This window comes from Protopterus annectens, chromosome 3.part1, assembly GCF_019279795.1.
Source record: "Protopterus annectens isolate FY-2018-M chromosome 3.part1, PAN1.0, whole genome shotgun sequence".
NCBI lineage: Eukaryota > Metazoa > Chordata > Ceratodontiformes > Protopteridae > Protopterus > Protopterus annectens.
In genome coordinates, this window is record NC_056732.1 from 1,697,933,650 (window position 1) to 1,697,957,406 (window position 23,757).

Consider the following 23,757-nt stretch of genomic DNA (forward strand, 5'->3'; position numbering starts at 1 on the left):
TAATTTTGGTTTTATATTTTATGTGTAGTGCCTGTTTTCATAAATATTTAAGGGTTACCAATTCTTTAAAGTGAACTTTTTTCCAACTTTAAACTCACTTAAAATGTTGGTCAAATGGAGGGAGAAGTTTTCCATCATGGCATTGGCACATGCAGTTACACAAAATCCAGGTTAAATATCTACTGCCTATGTTATATGTCAAGAAAGAAAACAAAAATGCATTTAAATTCCTGGGTGCTTTTGGGCCTGTTGACCCTAGAATCCTCTGTATCTATTGCAATCACCCTCCGTGGCACGTACTACTCCTGGCAAGGAAATATTTTCTGCAACAATACAAAGCATTTGCCCAGCAAAAGTTGGACACCACTGGGTTGTGATAAGAAGTAATTGTTGTTAAGGCACAGCAAACAAAAGAATGGAAAAAGACCAGTAAAGCATAGGTGATGTAATGGCAGACATCAATTGACAGAATCAGAAACAGAGAATGAGGTGCTCTCAATTAATGTTGAAATAAATGAGTGGAAAAAGCTGATGTAACCTATTTTATTAACCCCAACTCATGGAATTCTATAATGCCCGCTGAATGAGTTCTCTGAAGTTTCTGTCAACCATCAGATTCTCCACTAAGGATGAACTACGGAACTATTAAGCTTCCACAGATGTGACAAGAACAGCAAACAAGGGAGGTGGGTAAGATGTCAAGTGTATATGCTGGTTAGAAAAAAACGCTAGATTCAGAAGATGCTGATTTGTCCTTCTTGCAGAATATCTTGTATTTTTCCAATAAGAAACAGAGAGCTTTCAACTGTAGTGGTGTATTTGGGAGTACAATACTCCTTTTGCCATGCAATTAGAATAACTTATGAGGTTAACTTCTAAATATTAAACAACTTAGCAGATAAGAAAATTATGTTTTTTTTTTTTTGTTTTGTTTTCCTTTTAATCAAACACCAAGAAATTTTAGTGGGATTCTACACAAGCTACCTGTTGTCATATTTTCGGTTGCTACACTAGGACATTACTGGATTATTCTGGAGGAAATAATTTATACAATTTCTAGGAAGGGTTATATCACTAATCATTTATGGAGCAGTGTGACATTTGTATGCTAAATTTTTATGTTAGCCCCACTTCCAGGCAAAATGTTGATGAACATGTAGCCTGATGTCTATAATTTGTGTTACAAAGGGGGTGAAGCAGGCTTGCATAAAATGTGTTAATATGTGCTCTAAAAAGAAAGTTCAAACTTCGTTTATGACCAAGAAGACAGCTATAAAACTAAGCACGACACTGATGTCAACAAGTGTCTTGGATTCCCCACAGTGAGAACCAACTTTCTTCCAGAACCTTTTATATTACTGTTAAAGTCTGGCGTGATAATATCTAAAATACTGTATTTTCCTCCACCTAGTTTGAGCCTACAAAATTACCCCAATCTCTCACCTAGCTGTATGTAGAGTATGACTAGTGCCTACAACTTTTAAAAGTACGTGAAATTAAGGTGATGATTAAAAACAGCTCAGAATCAGTCTCGCTATCACAGTTCAGGGAAGTGTACAGCATGCTCTTCGTAAGTTTTGTTGTCACATCAATGAAGTGTGCACACCTGAAACAGAGTAGCGTTCCCTCAATTCTGCAGAGACACCAAATAGGCAAACATGCAGGTTTGCACAGATATAACCTTCACTGGTCAATATAAATGCAGAAAAGTTGGACCCGAAAAGACAACTAACCGTGTGCAAAGCCAGGAATAAGCAAGAAAATTCAAGATGTTTTGTACTAATACTTTGCTGCAACTGTTTTGCTTATTACTGGTTATAACTGCACTCAAACAATGACTCCTCCTCATTTATTTCACATAGACTTCAGTGCAATTATTGATGTAGTATCACTGCACTTCTACAGCAGAATCATGCACTTACACAACTGGTCACGACACTACATTAGACACTTACACAACTGGTCACGACACTACATTAGACACACAATTGGTCACGACACTACAGTAGACACTTACAGAATTTTACAGTGAGCTAATCGAAGGAAGGACACTCAGCAAACTCGGAGCTATAATATATAACATTAAGTATCCTGCTTTTTGTTTATTTTGTTCTTTATTTCTTTGTTGTTTATAGCACTTTGTGTACTGTGTATTTTTTCTAGCTAGTTTCACTGTGTGTGAGGTATTAACTGGAAATTGTCCACTCTTCTGTTGGGTTGTTTGTTTATGATAACTTGTTGCAGTTAAACTCTTTTTTCTAGTGGCTCCTTTAGCTGTTTAAAACTTTCATTTAAAGGCTCACTGCTGCTTTTCAGCTGTGAGTAACATTTCTGCAATTTGTTCTAAGTAGTGGGGATATTTGTAGCATTTCCATATTCAGGCTTGTATTTGGGCCTAGTGTTTGTGGAGGCTGTGTGTCTGAGCACATAATTCAGGGACATCTTGTTTTAGCCAAAGCCATCAGGCGTTTCAGTGAGAGAGAATTGTTTGAGGTTATTGGCTGACTGAGGTCTCCTGGACTACAGCTTAGACTAAGCACCTCATTGGTTCTTTTGAGATTTCTTTCTTAAAAGCTGTCTCAGGTTTCAACTTTTTGTTACCTAAGAAGCTCAGTTGTGAATGTTCTGCCATTTTACAGTGAGCTAATCGAAGGAAGGACACTCAGCAAACTCGGAGCTATAATATATAACATTAAGTATCCTGTTTTTTGTTTATTTTGTTCTTTATTTCTTTCTTGTTTATAGCACTTTGTGTACTGTGTATTTTTTCTAGCTAGTTTCACTGTGTGTGAGGTATTAACTGGAAATTGTCCACTCTTATTAAGCATCTGTTGGGTTGTTTGTTTATGATAACTTGTTGCAGTTAAACTCTTTTTTCTAGTGGCTCCTTTAGCTGTTTAAAACTTTCATTTAAAGGCTCACTGCTGCTTTTCAGCTGTGAGTAACATTTCTGCAGTTTGTTGGTGGCTTTGCAGTTGCCCGCCCCTAGTGTAAATTTGATCTGGGACCCTCCTCCCAGTCTAATGTCATTACCTCATTCTACCCAGTACAGGGAGAGCATTTGAGAAGGCCAAATCAGCTTAGTTTCTGCTACTCCTTTCTCTCTTTCCACAAAAAAAAAAAAATGTATCTGCTTTTACTGTATTTGTGTTTTTTCCTACTTTATTTTGCTTTTGCGTCATCTTAAAAGTACTCAATTGTATTTATTACTGCTTGGTGTAACTCATTCTAAGCCTTTTAGTTTAAGCACCTGGGCTTCAGACCAGTTTTACATTAAGAAGGTTTGTGGTCTGCACTGTAGTGGCAGAACAGGTAGCTTACATCCTTCTAAGTTGAGAACTGCTGATTGAGGGCTCAGTGTCTGTTATTCTAAAAGTGTATTAATTCTGGTTTAAGCACTTGGGCTTGAGGCCAGTTATTTTATTAAGAGGGTTCGTGTTCTGCACTCTTGTGGGAGGAGAGGCTGGACTCTGCCCTTCTGAGTAGGAATTTCTGGTTAAAGGCTTATAGTGCCTGCATATTCTAACTGTTTCTTACTGAAATTGGTACACCTTGTTTGCTGTAGCATAGACTAGATCCAGGCCTGCTGAATCTAGCTTTGTTTGTATGCTTGTTGTTTGTTTATTTCCCTGAAACGCTAATTCCACCTAAAACGCGGCCTTTTAGCACTTCTGTGGATCCCTAGTGATATCTGCATTGCTTACTGTACTTATTTCCTTGTTTCACTTGAAAGAAAGTTACTGTTTGTCATTTTTGCATTTAAGTTACCTGTAACACATTGCATTTAAGTTACCTGGCACTTGCTCACTAAAGCAATTATATAATTCAGCTCTAAAAAATTAAAAGCATTACACCCTCACAAACTCCCCTTGAGTACCTTGTTCCCCATTGGCCCTTTTTTTCAATTATAAAGACATTCCCAATACTATTCTAGCATGTCCAAAGGTCAGTTGTCAATCTCCTCTCCGGTCCAGCTGGTGAATCTGGGAATCTTGAGGCAATGTTACAACTGCCTCGTGTACATAGACAACCCTCTCCTCCTCCCAACAAATTCCAACACATGTGAGAGATGCAACCATATAGCCAAACGGGAGGCTGAGCTCTCTCAACTCAGTACTGGCGTAACCAGTCAGGAGGAGAAGGAAACCACACTCACTACAATTCCAGTCTCACATAAACCTACCACGACAACAAACCAAACACATAAACACACAAAAACATACTCGGAGGCTCAAAATAAAAATCTGCCTAAGCAGCAGAGACCTCCAAAGCAGACACCCAAGCAACCGCTACCCCAAAACAAAACACGTGCAACACCTAGCTCACAAAGCCAGTGTGCCGAACAGTCACAGCCCTTAAGGCTAAAAAACACACCTGATACACTTGTAATAGGTAACTATCGTCAGGCACACTGATGTCCCACTCACCAGGCTGAACAAGGAGAAGGTCACGGTGAGCTGCCTGTCGGGCGCTAGGATCCGCCACATAACACAAGCACTCAGGTCACTCCAAGGCAAGTACAAATATGACTCAGTCATTGTCCATGCTGGTGTGAATGACCTGAGACGTACCTCCCTGGACTACATGAAAAGAGACATAGAGGAGCTCTCTGAGCATGTAGCCCAGGCCAGTATGACCCTGACCTTGAGTAGCATCTTACTCTCACCAAGAATGATGCCACAATATGAAGACAAGATGATCAATTTCAACAATTGGCTTAAGTGTTGGTGTCATTCAAAGGGGATCCAATGCCTGTCAGCCTGGGATGACATGCTCGACAAGCCACGATGCTTCGCTAGGGACGGCTTGCACCTGTCACCCCTGGGCTTTCGGATATTGGCAAAGGCTCTCGCTACCCCCATAGTGCCTTTTTTAGGCAAGGCTCAAAAGACAAACCCACCTCCATAGGTATCACAAGGGATAAGAAACTAAGAGTAATACTACTCAATGCCAGAAGTCTAAACCTCAAGATGCACGCACTTGAAACTCTCCTTAGCATGGAGAACATCGATATCTGTGCAGTAACAGAAACCTGGTTCACGGCTCCCGAGAGCACCCCAGCACTACCAGGTTATACCTCATACCATGCTTTTCGCCCCAAAACTTGGACCGAACCACAAAAGGAGGGAGTATCAATATTAGTCAAAGATACCCACACCTCCAGGTTGGTGGCACAGCACGAAGCATCAGAGACTATCCATGTGCAACTAACTGTGGGTAAAACTGCCTTCCAGTTTATAGCCTGCTACAGACCACCCTCCCAAACACAGGAACCCCACTCGGCCTTCCTGAGAATACTGGAAAATATGAAGGTCTCTTCAAACACCATTATACTGAGCGACTTCAACTACCCAAACATAGACTGGGAGCATTACTCTAGCTCCAACACCCTAGCCCAAAGGTTCCTAGAATTTATAAACTCAAATGCTATGGAACAACTTGTTACCACTCCCACAAGAGGGGAAAACATACTGGACCTGATCATCACCAACATGGGGACACTATGCTCCAGACCAGAAGTGTATCCCTCACTGGTAAGATCAGACCATAAACTAATCTCACTGGATATTCACATCCCGACCCCACCCCCTGCCCAGAAAACCACAGTGAAAAACTTCTCTAAAGCAAATTTCACGCCTCAAAACCGGCGAAATCCTTCAAAGCCCCCGGGCCTGTGGAAAATACGGCCCAGACCGCAGAATCCTTTATAAACGCATTCTATGAACACCTTCAAGAATGCATGGATCATGCAACCCCAAATAAAACTAAGACCCAATCCTCCAAAGGCAGACGTCCTGTCTGGTGGACCCCAGCCATAAACAAACTAGACAATAGAAGGAGGAAGCTACTACATGATAGAGCAAAATCCCAAAACGGGAAGGCATCTCTGATCAGTATTAGCAAAAAACTACGGGCACTCATAAAATCGATTAAGGCCAGCTTCGAGAGAAAAATTGCACAGGACACTAAGGATAATCACAAGGCTTTCTTTAGTTATGTTAGGAACCTGGGTGGGAATTCCCAGATATGCTCAGAATTAGTCCAAAATGACAAAAAATACACCGACCCCACAGACATTGCCAACATCCTAGCTGACAGGTCCAGTGCAAACCCCCCCCCTCCCCACCAAAAGGGCAAATATCTATCCCAACAGAGTGCTGCCCCCCTGACATCTCAGATGCTCAGGTCAGAGCCGCCCTCTCCAAAGCAAAAAACACAGCATCAATGGGACCAGATGGTGTCCCGGGCTGCGTCCTACAAGAACTCCAAGAAGAGCTGAACCCAAACATAAAACTACTGTTCAATCTTAGCCTTACTACAGGATATGTACCCAAAGAGTGGCGTACAGCAACAGTGGTCCCTCTCCACAAAGGTGGTGCCTCAACGGATCCTGGAAACTATCGCCCCATAAGCCTGACTAGCTTGGTCTGCAAAGCTATGGAAAGGATCATCATGGACCTCATAAATAAAGATATTGGGGACCTACAGACACTGGATCCTACCCAGTTTGGCTTTGTTAAGGGCAGATCCTGCCTCTTAAACCTGGTCGATTTTCTTTGAAACAGTCACCAAGGCCATTGACGAGGGGAAGGTGGTCCACACAGCCTACCTGGACCTCACAAAAGCCTTCGATACAATACCCCACTCGGGCATTATAGATAAGCTCACCAGCTTAAAAATATAAACCCCTATGTCACTAGATGGGTTGCAAACTGGCTCAAGGACAGAACCCACATGGTTAGAATTGCTGGAGCCATGTCAGACTCCAAACCAGTTAGAAGTGGCGTCCCACAAGGCTCAGTCCTGGGACCTCTCTTGTTCGGTATATATTTCTCGGCGGTACAGGCCAACACGGAAGGACTGTGGCTGACCAAGTTCGCAGATGACTGCAAACTGGGTGCCATAATCAACTCTCCAGCCGACACAAGCATCCTCCAAAAGGGCCTCATAGAAACAGACAACTGGTGACAGAGCCATGGCCTCAAGCTAAACGCCAAGAAGTGTATAGTCATCCCCTTTGGCAAAAACAAAGTGCCCACAAATTACCACATGGGTGGTAATCCATTAAGTACAGAAGAAGTCATTAGGGACCTGGGGACCCAAGTTGATAGCAATCTCTCATTTGACAACCACGTGGCCAAAGTGGTTAGAAAAACATTTTATATAGCCCACCTAATCATGAAGGGATTCACATCTAGATCAGAGGAGGTCATCGTGCCTCTTTACTCATCCCTCATCAGGCCCATAATTGAGTACAATGCCCCTTTTGGGATGTACCTTACCAGACACCTGCAGCAACTGGAAAGACCCCAAAAGTACCTCACCAAGAGGATCAAAGGGCTCAAACAGATGCCATATGCTGCCCGGTTAAAGAAACTCTAGCTCTACTCAGTGGCATACCGCCTGCTCAGAGGCGATCTGTGCCTGACGTATAAAGCCATGTCCAACCCGGAATTAATGGACATGCTGCACTTCAGAAAATCCAAATCCCATCGAGCTACGCGCTCGAAAGACCTGAACCTCAGCACTGAAATAAATAGGACATGCTGGAGGGACAGATTCATAACCCAGAGGCTCCCTTCACTCTGGAATAAAATCCCAGTCCAGGTTAGGCAGAGTCCCACATTGACTCTCTTCAAGAGGAATCTTGATGAGCGGATGGGAGATCATAGGTTTACCCCGGCTATCACTTCTGTGTCACTATTAGACAGAGGCACAGTATACTAACCTCAAAAAAAGGCATAGCAAAATTTATTTAAAATGGGTGGCGAAAGCCAAACACACTCTGGCTAGGCTTATAAATGCCCTAGGGCAGACAGTCTAGTATGAACCTATGAACTGGTCACGACACTACATTAGACATTTACAGAACTCTTCACGACGCTACATTAGACACTTACACAATTGGTCACGACACTACATTAGACGCTTACACAATTGGTCACGACACTACATTAGACACTTACACAACTGGTCACGACACTACATTAGACACTTACACAATTGGTCACGACACTACATTAGACACTTACACAACTGGTCACGACACTTACACAACTGGTCACGACACTACATTAGATACTTACACAACTGGTCACGACACTACATTAGACACTTACACAATTGGTCACGACACTACATCAGACACTTGCACAACTGGTCACGACACTACATTAGACACCTACACAACTGGTCACGACACTACATTAGACACTTACACAACTGGTCACGACACTACATTAGACACACAACTGTCTTTTCCTTATTAGCCAACTATAAAAACGGAGGACTGCTTTCATACAAATCAAGATAACTCTGTATTTATAATTAATAGAAATACTTACATTAACCCTCATAGATTATTCAAATAAGAAAAAGAAAAATTTAACTCTAATAAGTTTAGATATAAATTCAGCTTTTGATTCTGTGAATTGGAACTATTTGTTTACATTACTTAAATGTCTAAATTTCTCAGACAGCTTTGTAAATCTAATTACTCATTTATATAAAGATACCCAAGCATATATAAAAAGTGGTACTTATATTTCACAAAATATCCCAATTTTAAAAAGGAACCAAACACTGTTGCCCTCTCTCTCCCTTATTTACCCTAATAATGGAACCATGGGCCAAGGTCATAAGAACAAATAGAGACAATGAAGGCTTCAATATAAATCCTGACATCTTATCCAAAATTCAGCTCTTTGCTGATGAAATTCACATTACTCTAAATGGAAACATATAATCTATTTATGCCTTATTTAATTCCATGGATAATTTTCAAAAAAATATCAGGCTTAACATTGAATAATGATAAAACAAAAATACTATCTATATACCCAAATAACAAATTAAAGAAAAAAAATTCATAAATATATACCAAATTCTGAACAAATTACATATTTAGGGATAATATTAACCAAAGATATTAAAAATATAATGCATCTCAATTATAACAACACCCTTATTAATATTTAAATTTCTCATAGCAAAGTGGAATATTTTTTTTTACAATGGAAGAAAGACCATCAAATATTAAAATGATATTAAAATGATAATATTCAATCAATCTCATTACTTCCACCAAGACCAACAGCTAGAAAATTAAATTCAGTGATGTTAATATGGTCTCCAAACAAACCAAGAGTAGCCCTAAAACATCATATAAGAAGCTGGTCTAAAGGAGGGATATAGCATTTCCTGACCTAGATTTATACTTCTTTTCCTCTATAATTAAAATATTTCCTTATAAGCAAATCCATTATACTCAGCAAAATGGAAAAAATATTGGGAGGTAATATGTATGGACACATTCATTAGTCACCAGTTCTATAAAATTAATATATTAAAATAATCCCTTTCTATGGATACTAAAAGATCTTTTTAAAACATATGTTACAACAAAACAGTCAACTACATATTATTTCATTTCTTATAAATAAGATTAGAAATTTTATATATAAATACCCAATGTATAAAGAACGTTTTTTCTTATTGTTTCCAATAGCCTACACATGAGGTATTGCTCCTTCATCAATTTCTAATAAAATATTATTATTCAAACAGAAAAAATTAATAAACTGGCATCAGATGACGTCAAACAATAAAAGGAAATCAACAGATAATCTGATTCAAGAATTTGAACTAGATAATAACCTTTGGTTAGAAATTCAAACATACAAACAATTCCTTTTTTATAAACTTGAATTAATTTCTCCTGCAAATAAGAGCTCTATTCCTTTGTTGCTGCATTATTTAATATTGAATATTCAACATAAAACCTCATTCAAAGGAAAATGATCACATATATATATATATATATATATATATATATATATAAAGATCATTAAAGATGAAACATATACTTACCCTGAAAGTTTATGAAATTATTATATTTCCATTAACAATAATTATACAATGACCCCCCATTAATATTCAAAAACGTGCACGTTGACCAATCATTGTAAATCCGAGTTATAGTAATGGAAAAAGGTCCGGTCGCCCAGATTTTTTCCACTACTATAACTCTTATAGCAACACTATCTCGCTACGTTAAACGGGTTTAACATAGCGAGGCAGCTTTAAAAAAAGCAACGGAGATTCTCCGTTGCTTTTTTTAAAGCTGTCTTGCTATGTTAAATCCATTTAACATAGCGAAACAGTTTGTAAAAAGCAACGGAGATCTTGCTTTCTCCGTTGCTTTTTTCAAAACTGTCTCGCTATGTTAAATGGGTTTAACATAACGAGACAGCTTTAAAATAAGCAACGGAGATTCTCCGTTGGTTTTTTAAAGCTGTCTCGCTATGTTAAACCCATTTAACATAGCGAAACAGTTTGTAAAAAGCAACGGAGATCTTGCTTTCTCCGTTGCTTTTGCCCACAGCTCTGATGTACTGTGTAGGCATTCGCATGCGCAGTACATCAGAACTGCCAGAGAATACCGGACAGCAAGGAGGCATTATACAATGCCATTATTTAAAAAAAGTAAGTATTTATTTTCTTAAATAATGTCATTGTATAATAGCAATAACCAACTTCTGGGTGTGGGTAATGCTGGATTTACCCACGGTTGGCTTTGTTTGGCCACTCAGGCTTCGCCCTCGTGACCAGACCAAACCACACCAACCGTGGGTAAATCCAGCATTACCCACACCCAGGCGTGGGTTATTGCTATAATATCCTACTGAACAAGATAAGAATAATATATTAGGATCAGCTGGTAGAACAACTTCCTCTCTCAAATGGAAATTATACACATGGAAGTTCGTGTATAGGTCATTTTACATACCATTCATCATGAGCAAAATTAACAAAAAAGAGAATTTTTGTAGAAGATGTAAACTAGAAAAAAAAATGCTGATTGGGCTCATATGTTTTTTGATTGCTCTGAACTAAAATGTTACTGGGGAAATGTAAATCACCTACTACAGGCTATATTCACAGACAACTTCACTATAACTAAATCCTTGGTTCATTTCAGCACACGTATACATCACAGTTTTAGAAAAATTAAAACTCCTTTATTATGGTCAATCCTAGCAGTGGCTAGAAAGACTATAACCAGAAATTGGATTTCTGATTACCCTCCTTCCTTTACTGAATTTAAAAATGCTATGACAGAAATTTGCAATTTGGAACTCTTGACAATTAAGTCAAGATCATCTAGGAAAACATATTCACACAATATGTGGGTTAGTTTACAAGATTTGCTTAAAGATTTCATCACAATATAAAACTTTGACTTTTACAAATGTATGAAATAAGTATAAGTGGATGTCTTTGTAAATAGTTATGTTGTGTGTTTATTGTATAATTGATCAAAGGTTAAATATTTATGTAAAAATTAACATGTTTATTTTATTTATTTGTAAAAACCACTATAGTTGTGTAAAAAAAAAAAAAAGATAACGCTGTAAATGCCAGCTTACCTTTAGGAAATCGACGAAGTGACCTACGCACATCTAAAAGCACCTGGTCAAAATCTTTGTGGTTCTCTCGGATTGAAGAGCCTGGTTTCAAATTAAAAAAAAAAATCAAAATACACTGGCATATAGTGCAAACATTAGGATAAGAAAAGCATTTAAAATAGCTAACAGCCCCAATAAAATACATTGAAGATTTAAATGGTCTTGGTAAGAAAGCTTTTAACAACTTATTTTGGCTACCCGAGAGTGAATCAAGGTTTCAAAGGAAGACAAAGGGCAGTACCTCACCTCTGACTGCTAAAATGCAGACTAGATGATCAGCATGTAAAACATCATGTTCAAACTAACTGGGTCAATTCCATCCAAGGCACACAATACTGAATGAAATCAATTCTAAAACATGAAAACTACTTGCATTTATCCAGGCATTTTGATTCAGCATCCAATGCCCTCACCCAAAACCCTAATACCCACATGGGTATTAAGCAATAATACAATCACCATCATCTCCAAAAGAATTGAAATCCTTGGCAAAAGCTCCCTGTTCTTGAAAGACTCACTTCCACCGTCCGCGGAGATCTTCACATACAGTACTCACAGAAACGAACATCAACTGTTTCTTTATTTCATTTGTTCCTTTTTTATAACCTACATCATGACCGACAGTTGTTAAAGTACTTAACTTTAATTTTTATACTAGGTCGGCAATGACAATTTCATCTTCAACACTAGGGCTAAGACCAGCAGGACTCAGTCAGCCCAACACTTAAAACTTTCGAAGTCCCTCTTTTATCCATAATCCTATATATACTCAAGGACCCCACTCCAAATTGACTTACAGCCCACAAAAAGCAGGCATAACCAAGAATAAATACCTTTCCTCATAACCTCAAAACATGAAGGTGCTATCAGGCCCAAAGTGGGGTTGTCATTGACAGAAATGTACCTGGCAAAGCAGCTTGTAGCCTTACATGAAACGTTTATATCGGTTACACCATCTCTCTCCTTACTAGGGAAGAGTCAAAAGCTATACTTCTTGGGAGGTCCTCAAGAAAAAGAATGCCCTAAATAATCCTAAATAATGGTGGCACTGAAGAAAGATAAAGATACAGACATCTCAGCCAGCTTACTTGCAATTTTTTTTTTCAAATGCTGAAGTGTTAGCCATACAAAATGTTATCCATTGAAACATTTTTGAACAAGGTTTACAAAGTGGTTTCTGCTCTAGCAAAATGTACACCTGTAGATTCTGGTAAGGGGTTGATACCCTTCAAACAACTTCAGACAACATAACTTATCTACCATAAAAGCCAGAAGGAAAAGGGCAGATTCAGAAACGCATATTAGAAGAAAAGTGGATTAAAAGCTACAGGTCTTTTCTGGTGGATTTTTTTTTTGTCCAAATAGACTAAATTATTTAGAAATATCCAGGTAATGAAGAAAATGTCTCCCATGGCTGTCATAATTAGGGAAATCATTAGAAGATCAACAGAATGATTAATGTGGACATTCTGCCCTTGTACAATGTGATATAGGGAGGGTTGGCACACAAGGCTTGGACTTCAGAAATCCTTCTGGCTGAAGCAAAAGCTACAAGGAAAAAGAAGTTATGTCTTACCATAACGTTCCATCTGTGCTGTTGATCTTTGTTCATTCATTACTGATGGGTTATCGGTTCCATCCTCAGAATCAAGCGGGCCTTATACCAAAGCTCATGTCAGCCAAAACAACTCTTGAGCCAAGATCCTACCCACAATGCTCTGCTCCCTGTTACCTCGGATCGAGTTTGCGAGTTCATAGACAAAAGTAGAGGCTACCTCTGGTCATAACAGACCTACAAGAATGGAAGAAGGACCATATGAAAATCCACCAGGGGACGAAGGGTGGGGAGTAATGAATAAACAAAGATTAACAACACAGATGGAACGTTATGGTAAGACATACCTTCTTTACCTGATGCTGTTAATCTTCATTCATTCCTTACTGATGGGACAGAATCCCCAGCTACCTATATCCCTGGGCAGCCCTCAAGGGGTTTACTATTAAAATGTTGAACGGCACTACGTCGACTGTACTATAGTCGAACACGGAAGGTCAAAAATAGTAATGTCGACGACAAAAAAACAATCTAGGACTGTGTTTTAACATGGGTCAAGGTAGGGGAAATGTTTGTAGTTCTGAATAATACTGAACACCTACCTCGACCCATGTTAAAACCATTCCTAGATTGTTTTTTTAACGTCGACATTACTATTTTCGAACTTCCATGTTCGACTATAGTACAGTCGACGCAGTGCTGTTCGACATTTTAATAGTAAACCGCCCTCAAGGAAGGACATTTCTGAGCTCCATGGAACCAAAAGAAGCTCTCCCTCTGGAGGCCAAATCCAATTTGTAATGAAGAATAAAGGTATGAGGGTTGGCCCAAGTCGCAGCTGAACCAATGTCATTGAGGGAAGCCCTAGCATAGAAAGCTGCTGAAGTTGCCATTGACCTTGTAGAATGGGCTTTCACTTTGTGAGGCAAGGTGATGTTCATGTTATAGATGAAGGTAATGCAATTTCTCAACCATGACGCTAATGTGACTTTAGAAACAGGACGACCTGGTCTTGGTCCAGAAATAATTGGTCTGATTTAAGGGTAGATTTTGTGAACATCTACGAAGTGCAGGCAATACTCTCCCGTGTAAGAATGATTAGGAAAAGATACCGGGAGGTCAATAGACTGGTTGACAGACCGGTCTGACACCACTTTCGGTAAGGAGGAGGAATTAGTTCTCAGTGAGACTCTATCCTTATGGAAAATAAGGTAGGGACATTTGAGGCACAAGGCTTGAAGTTCTGACAAACACCTGGCTGATATGATAGCAACCAGAAACAAGCTTTTCCAAGAGAGGTACTTTAAATCACATGAAGATGCAGGTTCAAAGGGGGGTGCTGTTAGGGTTTGCAGGACCAAAGCCAAGTCCCAAGGTTGTACTGGTTCTCTCTAAAGGGAGGTTTTAGATGAAAAATGTCCTTCAAGAAAGTCTTACAGAGTCTGTGTGACATGAGTGAAGAGTCCTGGAAGCCAATGTGGAAATTAGAAATGGCAGCTAAATGAACATGAACAGTAGAGGCTGATACCCCAGATTGAAAGAGATCTGCTAAATAATCTAATACCACCGAAACTGGGGCTGACAAGGGGTCCAATTGTTTGTTTGCTGCCCATAATGTAAATCTTTTCCATTTGTTGAGATAGTTCAGCCTGGTGGAAGATTTATGAAATGCAATAAAAATATCGCGCACCGGGGAGGAGAGGTTATCCTGCCTGGCAATCACTGGAAGTGGAGAAACCAAGCTGTCAGCTTCAGGTTTGTTACATTGGGGTGGGTCAGACCCTGCGGATGGGAGATCAAAGTTGGAGTTGGACTGAGAATCCATGGTCGATCTAGCAGGTGAGGCCAGAGAAAGGGGAACCAGCCAGAGAAAGGGGAACCAAACTTGTCGAGGCCAATATGGAGCAATGAGGATTACTTTGCTCTTCAACTGCCATGCTTTCTTCAAAAATTGGGGAATGAGGAGTAAAGGAGGATAACAATACAGCAGACCCGAGGGCCAAGCATGGACTACTGCATCTCTCGGTGACCATCGCCGAGGAGGGATCAGGGCAAATTAGTTGCTGCACTTGTAGTTGATTGGGGATGCAAATAGATTGCAGCAAGGCTGGCACCAGTGGTTGAAAATTTTTGCCGCTATCACAGGAGTGAGGGACCACTCGTGAGGTTGTAGAATGCACCTGCTCAATTTGTCCACTATCACGTTGGAGCTCCCGGGGATGAGCGTTGCAATTAGAAAGCGGTTGGAAGCTATCACCCATTGCCATATTCTCAAGGCCTCTCGGCATAATGGGGAACATCTGGTGTCCCCTTGCATGTTGATGTACCAGACTACTGACATGTTGCCCAATTGGATTGCAATAGTACCTGATGGAAGGATCGAGTGAAATGCTTGCAATGCTAATAGCACCGCCTTCAGTTCCAGGACACTGATATGCAAAAGAGCCACTGCCTCCGACCAGGTGTCTTGGACCAAGTTTCCCTGACATAGCCCCCCCACCCCATCAGGGAGGCATCCGTTCTCACCGTGGCTTTTGGCTGATGGGGACTGAAGGGTCGAGACCATTGTTGGAGATTTTGAGACATCCACCAGAGCAAATCTTGCTTGCATCTTACACTTATCTGAAAAGACAAAGGATGTCGTAGAGGGTACCAGTGAGTGAGAAGTAGCCACTGAAGAAGTCTCATGTGGAACCTGGCCAGAGGAACAATGGTGATTGAGGCTGCCATAGACCCCAAGATTTGGAGTACGGACCGAGAAGATTTGTGGTGACAGATTAGCGGCTGAACCTGTTGTCTTATTCTTTGAAATCTGTGATCCGAAAGAGATGTGCAATTCCTCATGTCCAACAGAACTCCAATGAATTCTAAAGATTGTGCCGGGGTCATGTTGGACTTCTCCCAGTTTAAAGTGATTCTTAGGCACTGAGCTGTGAGAAGAGTGTAATCCCGGGCTTCCTCCAGTAGACGCTTGGTGGGGGGCGGTAAGGAGCCAGTTGTCTAGGTATGGAAATGCCTGGAATCCTTGAAGTCGCAGGTGAGCGATAACCATTGCCATGCATTTGGTGAACACTCTGGGGGCTGTAGAGAGACCGAAGGGCAGTGCTCGAAATTGGTAGTGACTGCCTCCTATGTGGAAGTGGAGGTATTTTCTCGAGCACTTGTCCACTTTTATATGGTAATATGCATCTTGAAGAGCACATCCAATCATCTTCTTCCAAAAGAGGAAGGAAAGAATGAACCGTGACCATCCGGAATTTCTCTGTTTTTACAAATTTGTTTAGTGTGCTGAGATCCAGAATCGGTCTCCAGTTCCCTGTCTTTTTTGGCACTAAATAGAATCTTGAGTAAAAACTGGATCCTATCTGGTCTGGGGGGACTGTTTGGATGACTCTTTTGTAGCAGCTTTTGGATTTCATGTGCTGCTGCTTCCCTTTGACTAGGTGGGGCGTTGGGTAAATTTCTGGGTGAAGTGGGACAGAGGTGGAAGGGAATGCGGTAGCCTCTGGATATTATCCATTGTACCCACGAATCGGTGGTTATGGTTCACCAGGCAGTGGGGTACAAGGAAAAATGCCCTCCAACCGCTTCCAGGTGTGAGCAGTCGGGCAACGCTTCAGGAGCACTGGTAGGGTTACCTAGAGAAAGAACCTCTGGAACCCCGGTTTTGTGGACCTCACCTGCCCAGAAAGGGGCATCTTCCTTTAGAGTTTCCCCCTCTGCCCTTAAGGGAGAACTCGGCACGTGCGTCATGGAAAGAGCCCTGTGATTTTCTGTGCCACATGCCACTGTTCCCTAGAAAACACAAGTGAAAAAAAACTAAGGGTAATGCTGCTCAATGCCAGAAGTCTAAACCTCAAGATGCACGCTCTCAAAGCCCTCCTCAGTATGGAGAACATCGATGTCTGTGTAGTGACTGAAACCTGGTTCAAGGCTCCTGAGAGCACCCCAGCACTACCAGGTTATACCTCATATCATGCTTTCCGGCCCCAAAACTTGGACCGAACCACAAAAGGAGGGGGAGTATCCATATTCATCAAAGATACCCACACCTCCAGGTTAGTGGCAATGCACCAAGCATCAGAGACCATCCAGGTGCAACTAACCATAGGCAAAACTGCCCTACAGTTTGTAGCATGCTACAGACCACCCTCTCAAACTCAGGAACCCCACTCAGCCTTTCTGAAGACACTAGAAAGTATGAACATCTCTCCAAATACCATCATAGTGGGAGATTTCAACTACCCAAACATAGACTGGGAACATTACTCAAGCCCCAACACCCTAGCCCAAAGGTTCCTAGAATTCATAAACTCAAATGCGATGGAACAACTAGTCACCGCTCCCACAAGAGGAGATAATGTACTAGACCTGATCATCACAAACATGGGGACAAAATGCTCCACACCGGAAGTATACCCCTCATTGGTGAGTTCAGACCATAAATTAATCTCACTGGAAATCCACATCCCGCCCCCACCCCCTGCACAAAAGACCACAGTGAAGAATTTCTCAAAAGCCGACTTCACACTTCTTAAGACTGAAGTGGTATCCTTCAAGGCCCCTGGGCCAGTGGAAACCACAACCCACACCACTGAATCCTTTATAAATGCCTTCTACGGACACCTTCAAGAATGCATGGATCATGCAATCCCTAATAAAACTAAGACCCATTCCCACAAAGGCAGGCATCCTGTCTGGTGGATCCCAGCCATTAACAAACTTTACAACAGGAGGAGGAAGCTACTACATGACAGAGCAAAATCCCTAAAAGGGAAGGCATCTCTGATCAGTACTAGCATAAAACTACGATCACTCATAAAATCATCCAAGGCCAACTTTGAGAGAAAAATCGCAAAAGACAATCACAAGGCCTTCTTTAGCTATGTTAGAAACCTGGGTGGAAACTCCCAGATATGCTCAGAGTTGGTCCAAAATGACAAAATACACTGAACCCACAGACATTGCCAACATTCTGGCAGACAGGTTCAGTGCAAATCCCCCCCCCCCCAAAAGGAGAAATATCTATCCCAGCAGAGTGTAGCCTCCCTAACATCTCAGATGCCCAGGAGAAAGCCGCCCTCTCCAAAGCTAAAAACACAGCATCAATGGGACCGGACGGTGTCCCAGGCTGCATGCTACATGAACTCCAAGAGGAACTAAACCCGCACATAAGGCTGCTGTTTAATAGGTTCATAGGTTCATACTAGGATATCTGCCCTAGGGCATTTATAAGCCTAGCAAGAATGTGTTTGGCTTTCGCCACCCATTTTAAATTTATTTTGCTATGCCCTTTTTCGAGGTTAGTATACTGTGCCTCTGTCTAACAGTGACACAGAAGTGATACCCGGGGTAAACCTACGATCTCCCATCCACTCATCAAGAGTCGTCTTGAAGAGAGTCAATGAGGGACTCTGCCTAACCTGGACTGGGATTTTATTCCAGAGTGAAGGGAGCCTCTGGGTTATGAATCTGTCCCTCCAGCATGTCCTATTTATTTCAGTGCTGAGGTTCAAGTCTCTCGAGTGCATAGCTCGATGGGATTTGGATTTCTGAGGTGCAGCATGTCCATTAATTCCGGGTTGGACATGGCTTTATACGTCAGGCACAGATCGCCTCTGAACAGGCGGTATGCCACTGAGTAGAGCTGGAGTTTCTTTAACCGGGCAGCATATGACATCTGTTTGAGCCCTTTGATCCTCTTGGTGAGGTACTTTTGGGGTCTTTCCAGTTGCTGCAGGTGTCTGGTAAGGTACATCCCAAAAGCCCATTGTACTCAATTATGGGCCTGATGAGGGATGAGTAAAGAGGCACGATGACCTCCCCTGATCTAGAAGTGAATCCCTTCATGATTAGGTGGGCTATATAAAATGTTTTTCTAACCACTTTGGCCACGTGGTTGTCAAATGAGAGATTGCTATCAACTTGGGTCCCCAGGTCCCTAATTACTTCTTCTGTACTTAATGGATTACCACCTATGTGGTAATTTGTGGGCACTTTGTTTTTGCCAAAGGGGATGACTATACACTTTTTGGCATTTAGCTTGAGGCCATGGCTCTGGCACCAGTTGTCTGTTTCTATGAGGCCCTTTTGGAGGATGCTTATGTCGGCTGGAGAGTCGATTATGGCCCAGTTTGCAGTCATCTGCGAACTTGGTCAGCCACAGTCCTTCTGTGTTGGCCTGTACCGAGAAATATATACCGAACAAGAGAGGTCCCAGGACTGAGCCTTGTGGGACACCACTTGTAACTGGTTTGGAGTCTGACATGGCTCCAGCAATTCTAACCATGTGGGTGCTGTCCTTGAGCCAGTTTGCAATCCATCTAGTGACATAGGGGTTTATATTTAAGCTGGTGAGCTTATCTATAATGCCCGAGTGGGGTATTGTATCGAAGGCTTTTGCGAGGTCCAGGTAGGCTGTGTGGACCACCTTCCCCTCGTCAATGGCCTTGGTGACTGTTTCAAAGAAATCAACCAGGTTTAAGAGGCGGGATCTGCCCTTAACAAAGCCGAACTGGGTAGGATCCAGTGTTTGTAGGTCCCCAATATCTTTATTTATGAGGTCCATGATGATCCTTTCCATAGCTTTGCAGACCAAGCTAGTCAGGCTTATGGGGCGATAGTTTCCAGGATCCGTTGAGGCACCACCTTTATGGAGAGGGACCACTGTTGCTGTACGCCACTCTTTGGGTACATATCCTGTATTAAGGCTAAGATTGAACAGTAGTTTTATGTTTGGGTTTAGCTCTTCTTGGAGTTCATGTAGGACACAGCCCGGGACACCATCTGGTCCCATCGATGCTGTGTTTTTTGCTTTGGAGAGGGTGGCTCTTACCTGAGCATCTGAGATGTCAGGGGGGCAGCACTCTGCTGGGATAGATATTTGCCCTTTTGGTGTGGGGGGGGGGTTTGCGCTGAACCTGTCAGCTAGGATGTAGGCAATGTCTGTGGGTTTGGTGTATTTTTTGTCATTTTGGACTAATTCTGAGCATATCTGGGAATTACCACCCAGGTTCCTAACATAACTAAAGAAAGCCTTGTGATTATCCTTAGTGTCCTGTGCAATTTTTCTCTCGAAGCTGGCCTTAGACAATTTTATGTGTGCCCGTAGTTTTTTGCTAATACTGATCAGTGATGCCTTCCCTTTTTGGGATTTTGCTCTATCATTTAGTAGCTTCCTCCTTCTATTGTATAGTTTGTTTATGGCTGGGGTCCACCAGACAGGACGTCTGCCTTTGGAGGATTGGGTCTTGGTTTTATTTGGGATCGCATGATCCATGCATTCCTGAAGGTGTTCATAGAATGCGTTTATAAAGGATTCTACGGTCTGGGCCGTATTTTCCACAGGCCCGGGGGCTTTGAAGGATTCCACCTCAGTTTTGAGGAGTGTGAAATTTGCTTTAGAGAAGTTTTTCACTGTGGTTTTCTGGGCAGGGGGTGGGGTCGGGATGTGAATATCCAGTGAGATTAGTTTATGGTCTGATCTTAACAGTGAGGGATACACTTCTGGTCTGGAGCATGGAGTCCCCATGTTGGTGATGATCAGGTCCAGTATGTTTTCCCCTCTTGTGGGAGTGGTAACAAGTTGTTCCATAGCATTTGAGTTTATAAATTCTAGGAACCTTTGGGCTAGGGTGTTGGAGCTAGAGTAATGCTCCCAGTCTATGTTTGGGTAGTTGAAGTCGCCCAATATAATGGTGTTTGGAGAGACACTCATATTTTCCAGTGTTCTCAAGAAGGCTGAGTGGGGTTCCTGGGTTTGGGAGGGTGGTCTGTAGCAGGCTATAAACTGGAAGGCAGTTTTACCCACTGTTAGTTGCACATGGATAGTCTCTGATGCTTCGTGCTTTGCCACCAACCTGGAGATGTGGGTATCTTTGATGAATATCGATACTCCCCCTCCTTTTGTGGTTCGGTCCAAGTTTTGGGGCCGAAAAGCATGTTATGAGGTATAACCTGGTAGTGCTGGGGTGCTCTCGGGAGCCCTGAACCAGGTTTCTGTTACTGCACAGATATCGATGTTCTCCATGCTAAGGAGAGTTTCGAGTGCGTGCATCTTGAGGTTTAGACTTCTGGCGTTGAGTAGCATTACTCTTAGTTTCTTATCCCTTGTGATACCTATGGAGGTGGGTTTGTCTTTTGAGCCTTGCCTAAAAAAGGCACTATGGGTGTAGCAAGAGCCTTTGCCAATATCCGAAAGCCCAGGGGTGACAGGTGCAAGCCGTCCCTAGCGAAGCATCGTGGCTTGTCGAGCATATCATCCCAAGCTGACAGGCATTGGATCCGCTTTGAATGACACCAGTACTTAAGCCAATTGTTGAAATTGATCATCTTGTCTTCATATTGTGGCATCATTCTTGGTGAGGGTAAGATGCTACTCAAGGTCAGGGTCATACCGGCCTGGGCTACATGCTCGGAGAGCTCCTTTATGTCTCTTTTCATGTAGTCCAGGGAGGTACGTCCCAGGTCATTCACACCAGCATGGACAATAACTGAGTCATATTTGTACTTGCCTTGGAGTGACCTGAGTGCTTGTGTTATGTGGCGGATCCTAGCGCCCGACAGGCTGCTCACCGTGACCTTCTCCTTGTTCAGCCTGGTGAGCGGGACGTCAGTGTGCCTGACGATAGAGTCACCTATTACAAGTGTATCAGGTGTGTTGTTTAGTCTTAAGGGCTGTGACTGTTTGGCACACTGGCTTTGTGAGATATGTGTTGCACGTGTTTTGTTTTGGGGTAGCGGCTGCTTGGGTGTCTGCTTTGAAGGTCTCTGCTGCTTCGGCAGATCTTTATTTAGAGCCTCCGAGTATGTTTTTGTGCGATTATGTGTTTGGTTTGCTGTCGTGGTAGGTCTATGTGAGACTGGAATTGTAGTGAGTGTGGTTTCCTTCTCCTCCTGACTGGTTATGCCAGTAATGAGTTGAGAGAGCTTAGCTTCCAGTTTGGCTATATGGTTGCATCTCTCACGTGTTGGAATTTGTTGGGAGGAGGAGAGGGTTGTCTGTGTACATGAAGCAGTTGTAACATTGCCTCAAGATTCCCAGATTCACCAGCTGGACCGGAGAGGAGATTTGACAACTGACCTTTGGACATGCTAGAATAATATTGGGAATTCCTTAATAATTGAAAATCAGGGCCAGTGGGGAGTGAGGGTGTAGTGCTTTCAATTTTTAGTGCTGACTTATATAATTGCTTTAGTGAGCAAGTGCCAGGTAACTTAAGTGCAATGTGTTACTTAAATGCAAAAACGACAAACAGTAACTTTCTTTCAAGTGAAACAAGGAAATAAGTACAGTAAGCAATGCAGATATCACTAGTGATCCACAGAAGCTGAGGCATGGCGTATTAGGTGGAATTAGCGTTCCAGGGAAATAACAAGCAAACAAACAACAAGCATATAAACAAAGCTAGATTCAGCAGGCCTGGATCTAGTCTATGCTACAGCAAACAAGGTGTACCAATTTCAGTAAGATACAGTTCAAATATTCAGGCACTATAAACCTTTAACCAGAAATTCCCAGCTCAGAAGGGCAGAGTCCAGCCTCTTCTCCCACAAGAGTGCAGACCACAAACCTTCTTAATGTAAAATAACTGGCCTGAAGCCCAAGTGCCAGAACTAACACACTTTAAGAATAACAGACTCTGGGCTCTCAATCAGCAGTTCCCAACTTAGAAGGATGAAAGCTACCTGTCCTGCCACCACAGTGCATGCCACAAACCTTTCTAATGTAAAACAACTGGTCTGAAGCCCAAGTGCTTAATCCAAAAGACTTACAATGATAGCTACACTTTAATCAAGTTACTACCAAGCAGTAATAAATACAATTGAATACTTTAGAGAATGCCTGGATTCGTGCTGAAGTTACACAAACAAAGCTAGATCCAGCAAGCCCGAATCCAGTCTATGCCACAGCAAACAAGGCGCACCAACTTCAGTAAGAAGTAGTTCAGATATGCATGCACTATAAGCCTTCAACCAGAAATTCCCAGCTCAGAAGGGCAGAGTCCAGCCTCTCCTCCCACAAGAGTGCAGACCACGAACCCTCTTAATGTAAAATAACTGGCCTGAAAGCCCAAGTGCTTAAACCAGAATTAATACACTTTTAGAATAACAGACACGGAGCCCTCAATCAGCAGTTCCCAACCTAGAAGGATGTAAGCTACCTGTTCTGCCACTACAGTGCAGACCACAAACCCTCTCAGTGCAAAACAACTGGTCCGAAGCCCAAGTGTTTAAAGCAAAAGGCTTAGAATGAGTTACACCAAGCAGTAATAAATACAATTGAGTACTTTTAAGATGATGCAAAAGTAAAAAAAAGTAGGTAGAAACACAAGTACAGTAAAAGCAGATGAATTTTTTTTTTTTATTTTATTTTTTTTTTCCTGAACAAGTGCTGAGATCAAAGAAACAGATTTGAGTGTGAAACTAGAAAACTGGCTAGTTATAAGAAAAAAAAAAACTAAGCTAGAAGGCTTCCCTCTAACACAGAAGGACTTGGGGGCTCAGAAGCCTACAAATAGTCTATACCACTTAACAGGAAAGGCAGGAAACAAGCTTAAATTTTTTAATCTTAGGCTAATCTTAGCCTTACTACAGGATACGTACACAAAGAGTGGCGTACAGCAACGGTGGTCCCACTCCACAAAGGAGGCGCTTCTACAGACCCTGGAAATTACCGCCCCATAAGCTTGACGAACCTGGTCTGCAAAGCTATGGAAAGTATCATTATGGAAC

At 41.9% G+C, this 23,757-nt stretch overlaps 1 protein-coding gene across 1 annotated transcript in view; it reads right to left on the reverse strand.

Annotated features, from left to right (window-relative positions):
• LOC122798625 (TBC1 domain family member 20-like) overlaps nucleotides 1–23,757 on the reverse strand; it is a 381,335-nt gene that overhangs the window by 330,605 nt on the left and 26,973 nt on the right. The window contains exon 3 of the mRNA XM_044067711.1: nucleotides 11,430–11,510. Within this exon, the coding sequence (XP_043923646.1) occupies nucleotides 11,430–11,510 (81 nt within the window). The remainder of the gene's footprint in view (nucleotides 1–11,429; nucleotides 11,511–23,757) is intronic.